The following is a 7,485-nucleotide window of genomic DNA, read 5'->3' on the forward strand; positions in this document are numbered from 1 at the left end:
GCTTTTTCACAGTTGGTGAAGAGACTTAGGAGGACTGGACGATGATCTGAGTCAAGCTCATCTATAGTGAAAATGTCGTGGTTGTAAAAGTTACTTTTGGAAGTTGCAAAGTCAATAAGGTCGGATTTATGTTTTGTTTTGTGAGGGAAAAAAGTATGCGAGTCTGGTACTGAGATTTATAAATTCAAATAATTGTTTACCGATTTTGTTAGTTGTTCTGCTATTCCAGGCTAAGTGTTTAGCATTTAGGTCTCCTGCAGAAATTACTGAGGGTGCGAGTTTGAATATTTTTCTGTAGTCATTTTTTAGAAATTCGCGAGAGGGGGTCTGATAGAGCGAGACTATAGCATATGGATTCCCGTGAATTTTTATTTGTATGGCAGTAGCTTCGAGGGCTTCAAGATCAGGAATTATTAGTTCATGGTGATCAATGTTTTCTTGAATTAAGATCGCGGTACCTCAATTTGAGTTATTTCTGTATAATGTATAACCACGAACTAGATTAACGCGTAGGGATGAGCGTAGTAATGTTTCACTGAGCAAGCAGATGGTAATGTTGTTTTTGTACAGGTATGTGGCTAATTCGTGTCTTTTTTTAAGAATACCTTGAGCATTCCAAAAAATTATTTTTAAAGTGTTATTATTTAAGGTGGCCATTTTCGATAGCAAGTGCAAGTAAATTACTTATAATCTCGGTGGTTGCATTTATAGCTTCATTAATGTTAATTTTTCCCCCCATTATGTCTGTGGTTAAGGTTGTAGCTCTTTTTAAAAGATTTACCAGATTTATTTTGATAGCTTGAGAGGGTGTATTTTTATTGTGTGTGGGTTCAGGAATAGTTTTATTCTGAGGGGCATGAATTTTCTTAGCAATTGGTGCCTTAGCTCGAGTATTAGCAATTTTATGTGTTCTGTCTGTCTGCATAGTTTGAGGCTTTAATGCGCATGCCTTTGATGTTGCGGCGGCGACTGTGCTGTAAAGTGGTAAGCTTTGTAGTGGCGGGGCACTGTCTAGTGGGGTGCGTTCGTTTGTAGAATTTTCTTTTAGTGTGATCTCTTTATTTAGTTTATTGGGAACAATTTCCTTGGGCAAATTGTGTGTTTTTGGTTTCTTAATAGCGGGTTTTTTGGATGCTTGTTTAAAAGCGGAACAACCTCTATAATTAGCGGGGTGGTCCCCAGCACAGTTAGCGCAAGTGGCCGGTGTTTCACGTATTTTTCTGCACGCAGAACTTTGATGCACACCCCCGCACTTCACACATCGTGGAGTGGCGTGGCACATGTCAGAGACATGGTGGAATCTTTGATACTTGAAGCACTGTGCGGTTTCCTTGGGTTTGACGTATGGCTCAACTTTAATTTTAATGTAGGCAATGGATTGCAGTTTAATTAGCTCTTTCGCTTGGGGCGTGTTTGGAACCGTTATCAGAAGCATTGGTAAGGCTTTCTTGGTTTGTCGATTTCTCAAGCGAGCAACTGACGTAATAGTGAACCCTTCCTCTTGGAGTTCGGAGTGTACTAAATCCTCTGGGTACGCAATGGGGATATTCCTAATAACCAGTTTGATAGGTGGAGAGTTAATGCTTTTATATAAATAACATTGGAAGCCTTGCTGCTCTAGATTGGAAATAGTTTTGCGGTAGTCTTCGATAAATGACACGCGAACGAAATAAACATCTGAGCCAAGATTGTAAACTACTAGCTTAAATTGACATGAATCTTTTAAAACCTAATGGAGGACGGTATAGGGGTGATTAACCTCGTCTACAATAATATTTATTGGGGGTATTTTTTCTGGTCTTGTGATTGTTTTTTTATTATTTGTTTTTTGCACGTCAATGGCTGCTTTGGGGTTAGATGGTGCCGCGCTTATGACTGACGTTCGAGACGTCCTACTGCTTCCTCTGATTGAGGTGGCCGAGGATTGGCCACTGCTGATGCTGTCCGAGCCGTTAACGGACGCTTTGGCGAGTTTTCGCTTCTTATTTTTGGACGTTTTAAGTGACCAGTTGTCATCTATTTCCATCCTGGAGCTAGTTCCTGCCGGGCAGGAAACTGGATTTGAGCTCTGTGACATTGTCACAGAGCGAAAGGTTTTGATCAATCAATGTGATGCGTCTGATAGACCAGAATCTATCAATCTATCATGAGCATCAATCGATCGATCCAAAATCGCCTATTAAAGAGCGACACAATGAGGAGAACGTTTCAAAGTCAATTCTCTATCCTGTCGCCGAGATAGATCTGATCATGATTTTCGCCATCTAACGCCTTTATTTTATACCTTTGGAGATAGAGAGCGCGCACCAATCAGATTGCATGGCTCTTTCTCATTTGTGCGTGGTCTACAACGGTTTGCGTTAATGGCGCTATCTCCCCCACTCATTATATTTCAATTAGTTTGAGCGTCGTCGGTCGTTTACAATAAAATAAACGCGTTAGGCAGCGACCACCATTCTTCTATATCTTTACGAGGAAAGTAATGTAGTTTAAATTTTGAACATGGCACCGAAAGCGAGTGGGAAGGCTGTTAAGAAGGCCGGTAAAGCCCAGAAAAACATTGCTAAGACCGACAAGAAAAAGAAGCGTAAGAGGAAGGAAAGTTACGCAATCTACATCTACAAGGTCCTGAAGCAGGTTCATCCTGATACTGGATTCTCAAGCAAGGCAATGAGCATCATGAACAGCTTTGTCAATGAACTCTTCGAACGTATTGCTGCTGAATCTTCCCGCTTGGCTCATTACAACAAGAGATCCACAATCACATCTCGGGAGATCCAGACTGCTGTCAGGCTTCTCCTTCCCGGTGAACTCGCCAAGCACGCCGTCTCTGAAGGAACGAAGGCTGTGACCAAGTACACCAGCTCTAAATAAATTTCATAAGTTGCAAAACTTAGCATATACAATCGGCCCTTTTGAGGGCCACTTAATTTTCTTACGAAGGAATTTATTTCTCGCTGACAAGCATGATTATTATAATAGAAATTTGAATTTTTTTTTTAAATTTTGATACATAAACTTTTTTTTAATATTGCTTTAAACTATGAAATCCTGCATTATAATTTTCATGGTTCAATTTTAGAACAGCAAATTTAATGAATTCCACTTGAATTATTATTTAATGTTTTAATAATTTATTGATAGAATTTAATCATTTTATAAATTTTAGGGAAATATTTCATTGCCGGCGAGTGCATTAATCTGACAGTTCGCGCTCTAATCAGGACGGCTGACATTTGTATTGTGTTGAATGGGCGAAGCTTACAGATTCTTAAATAAATGAATTATATTTCGAGCCTCGTTCTCGAGATTATACTTATTTTACCATGTAGTTATTCCCAAGTCTACTAGGCTGAACGGGCTTGGACTTGATCTGATTCATATCTCTTTGTTATGCGCTAGAGTGCAGACGCGTTTTTTTATCGATCGCTGATTTCTTTGTGGTTTGTGATTGTGATGATTGCTCAATATGAGTAGAAAAAGAGCAAACACCGAATTCCTCGATGCCCTAAGCACTAAAATAAGTCGCATGCAGCAGTGCGTCAATAATTTGACTAACTACGACTTTTCGTCGGATGAGGAGTCCTCGATTCCTACGCCGCAAGAAGTAGACAAGCATGTAATGGTAATTATTAATAGTCTAATCACATGTTCTTATACGAACTTTTAGAAAGTAATCCCCTCATTCTCAAGGCTAATCGTTCCTTATTGTCTTTCTGCAGGAGAAAGATCCATTCCAGAGCAGATACCCTGGAATTCATTGTAGGAAAGCTGTCATCGAAGCTTTCTTAAGGAAAGGGACCCCTTCAGAATCTGTAGACATTATCCTGGCATCACATTCAAAATCAACACTTAACCAGTACCAGGTAGCTTTTAAACAATGGAGATAGCTTTGCTTATCAGAAAAATTAGACTTTTTTAAAGCAAACAGTACATCACTTAAAATTTTTAACAAAAAAATTCAAAGAAAGTGCAGCCTATGGCACATTAAATTCTTACAGATCTGCAATTTCAGTGATATCTTTGAACAAAATAGGGGAAGGCCCATTAAATTCGAAATTCTTGAAGGGTGCTTTTCACGCTAAAGCCGTCATTCCAAAATACACATTTACCTGGGACGTATCAATAGTATTAAATCATATATCTACATTTTTTCCTTTGGAAAGCATTTCTTTTTCCGCGTTAACTGTAAAGAAATTTTAAACTGTAAAATTTTAATTTCACTTGCTACTGCCCAAAGGGCTCAAACACTTGCCAGTATTAAATTAGAAAATATATCCGTTAGAACAAGTAGTTATACAAGGCGGGTTCTGGCCCTATTAGTATTAGTGTACGTCTCTGTGTGTGCATGCTTGTGTATCCATGTGTGTCGGTGTGAGCGTAGCATACCTGCATGTGCCTTAGTAGATGTACAGGGCTGGTTCTGGACTACGATTCCTACCTTACCGGCATCGAGAAGCTTCAAACTGTAGTGGTTGGTGTCCGTGCTACATTTTCTGGAAAAAAAGTGTTCGTGCCCGTGCTAAGCTTTAAAATCTTTCTCGAAAGATCCTGATGACGTCACGATTACGCAATAGTCTGTTGCCAAATTCATGTAAACAGGTTCAAGGTAATCACGTACATGTGTCAAGGTTAAATGAGAAAAACAAGGATGAATTATTGCTTCCTGACAGATAAGACGTTTGGTAAATGCACAAAAGATGCAGGTGTATAGGTTAATTTTATATGGAGAGCTACGTATGGCATCCTGTTTTGAATATTTATTTGATTTATTGCTTCCTGATAGATGATACTTTAACTAAAAATTCCTGCCTTTATTTGCTTAATGCGTAAAAGATGCATGTGAACAGATGAAATTTGATGTGAGGGTTATGGCATGGCATCCTGTTATGCTTATTAAGTTTGATTTAAAAATTCCTGATAGATGATCGTTTAAGTAAAAGTTTCTGCCTGTGAAAAACATTCTTCTGCAGTCTAGAATCTTCAAGAAAAATAATTAGAATTAAAAAAGTATATCTATAAAGTTAATTAAAGGTAAGAAAGGAATAAAAAATCATTTCTTATGGTAGGTCATATACTCAGGGATGCTTGTCGCTTTATTCTAGTATCAAGTAGCGAGCGAGGACCAGAGCTACAAACAGCTACACGCATTTAAACTCGCAGAAGCATTCATACATCAGCAGTCTGAGGCTGCACACATTTCATTATCCTATGCTATTGTTCTATAGAGAGATCACTTCTTTTTACAGCTCGCAATCGTTCGCTTTCGTATTAATTCTTTTCCATATGCTAGGTTCGTCAACATATGGACGAGGTATATGTAACAAGATACTGAAAACAATTTCGAGACTCGAGAGAGAGATTAAAGATAGCATGAATTTAATTCAAGACCTTTTATGGACGTTTAGTAAATACCAAAAGTACACTGCCCGACGCTTATCGCTCCTTATGTCATGCAACGATATTCGAGCTGAGGTCGCATGCTTTTTTATCCACATATATATGCTTGGTTTTCAGCTCTCATTTAGAAAGGTCAGTTTTTTACCTTTAAAATATTAAAGATTTAAATTAAAAGTTTTAAAATGTAAGAAATAAATATAATAAAATATTTTAATTTTTTTCAATCATCCACTAAGGCTATTATATGATACAGTCCATAGAAAATCAAGGATGATTTAATTCAGCGTTAAAATTTTCTCTATAATGCTGAATCTTCTATAACTAATAACATCAAATTTCTACTGCGCAATTTTTTCGCAAAGAACTTCAAGGTCATTTTCAATGACGCACTACATTTTTGCGATGTTAAAAAATTATAACCGCATGTGTGGATTATAATGTAGAAGGTTCTAGAATATTTTGACAGAGAGGGGATATAATAATAGGTAAGGATGGTAAATGATATGCGGCATGTATAGTTTAGGGAGAAAGAGAGATGGAGAGCTATGTAATAAAAAAATGTTTTTAATCAAAAATAATTTTGTAATATTGCAGAAGGCTCTGCGACTGAGCGACTTGAAAAATACCAACATATTCTTAAGAGGTCCGAGTACATATAGTTGATCACTGTAACAGATTTTAGAATTTTATATTGATATAGCTAGGATGTCAAATCAACAATTTCAGATGAAAAAATACAATTTAAAAATGCTTGCTAGAATTTATAAAATAAAATCAGCTCTATAAATATTAGAGTTTAACTAAGAAACGTTGAAATATCTTTCACATAATAGAGCAATAATCTAAAAAAGATTCAATTTACTTACTTCAAACATTAAAATAAAGCAACATAAATAACAAAAATAATTCAGCAGTATTAAAATGTAATGCAAGGCAACTGTGGATCAAACATTGGAAAAAATGATACAGTGGTCACGTGAACATCTACTTTCTGGAACTTTTAAATCCAATTTTAGTCAAATAGAAATTAAAAAATACAAAAATTAATATAGCTTATAGAAATCCAGGATGATATATTGCTTTCTACCTAGCTAATTTAATTGAGAGACCATATAAATCTACCTTACCGATATTCTATAGATGTAGTAGTTTATGCTACTTTTCCAGAATATTCTCAATGACGTCATTGAATTCCTACTATGCAATTTTTCGTAAACAACTTCAAGGTTATTTTTAATATTGCATTACTTTCTTTTCTGCGTTTTTTCAATATTATATAGCACAAGTGTCGATTATAACTTAGAACCTTCTAGAACAATTATACAAAGAGGAGATATATTATTAGATAAGGATGATATACAGCTTGTATAGTTTGCGATTGAGCGACTCAAAACTATTTACAAATCTCACAGCATGCCTCATCAAAACGAATTACATCATATAAACATTTTTGTATAAATCTTGAAGAATGCCAACAGATTCTTAAGAGATCCTTTTAAAAATAGTGGGTTACTGTAACAGATTTAGACTTAATACCAGGTAGTCTCGTGGTATTGAATCAACTATTTAGAGATGAAGAACGTATTATTTGGAAGCTCTTGTTAGAATTTACGTATTTGCAATAAAGTATGAAGAATTATAAGAATAAATTCAGCCATATTAAAATTTAGTGTAAGAAAAATGTGAATCAAACATAGGAATAAAATCATACAGTGATTACTTGAACATCTACTTTCTGGAACTCCTAAATAAAAAATTTAGTGATATAAAAAAAAATTAAAAAATGCAAAAATAATAATATAGTATATAGAAATAGAGGATAATATATTGCTTTCTAGTTGAATAATTTAGTTCCGAGATCATAAAAACCAAACCATAGAAACCTACCTTACCGATATTCTACAGCTGTAGTGACTGGCACGTGCTATATTTCCAGAATATTCTTAATGACATCATGAAATGATACTGCGCAATTTTATTTGTAAACAACTTCAAGGATATTTTTCAATTGCACATTAAACTTTTTAGACTGCAAAAACGTTGTATTTTAAAAGTATTTACATATATCGATTATAATTGAGAACC

At 35.7% G+C, this 7,485-nt stretch overlaps 1 protein-coding gene across 1 annotated transcript; it reads left to right on the plus strand.

Moving 5' to 3' along the window:
• The first annotated feature begins 2,502 nt into the window (after window positions 1-2,502).
• Window positions 2,503-2,874, plus strand: LOC117176808 (histone H2B-like). The gene has a single exon (XM_033367119.1). It carries the CDS (start codon window positions 2,503-2,505, stop codon window positions 2,872-2,874), a length of 372 nt encoding a protein of 123 aa, XP_033223010.1.
• The last annotated feature ends 4,611 nt before the right edge of the window (window positions 2,875-7,485 follow it).

The sequence above is a fragment of the Belonocnema kinseyi genome, chromosome 7 (genome assembly GCF_010883055.1).
Source record: "Belonocnema kinseyi isolate 2016_QV_RU_SX_M_011 chromosome 7, B_treatae_v1, whole genome shotgun sequence".
Taxonomy (NCBI): domain Eukaryota; kingdom Metazoa; phylum Arthropoda; class Insecta; order Hymenoptera; family Cynipidae; genus Belonocnema; species Belonocnema kinseyi.

Bases quoted from the DNA above. Each gene is read 5' to 3' on its own strand.
- LOC117176808 (XM_033367119.1), top strand. From the start codon at position 2,503: ATGGCACCGAAAGCGAGTGGGAAGGCTGTTAAGAAGGCCGGTAAAGCC.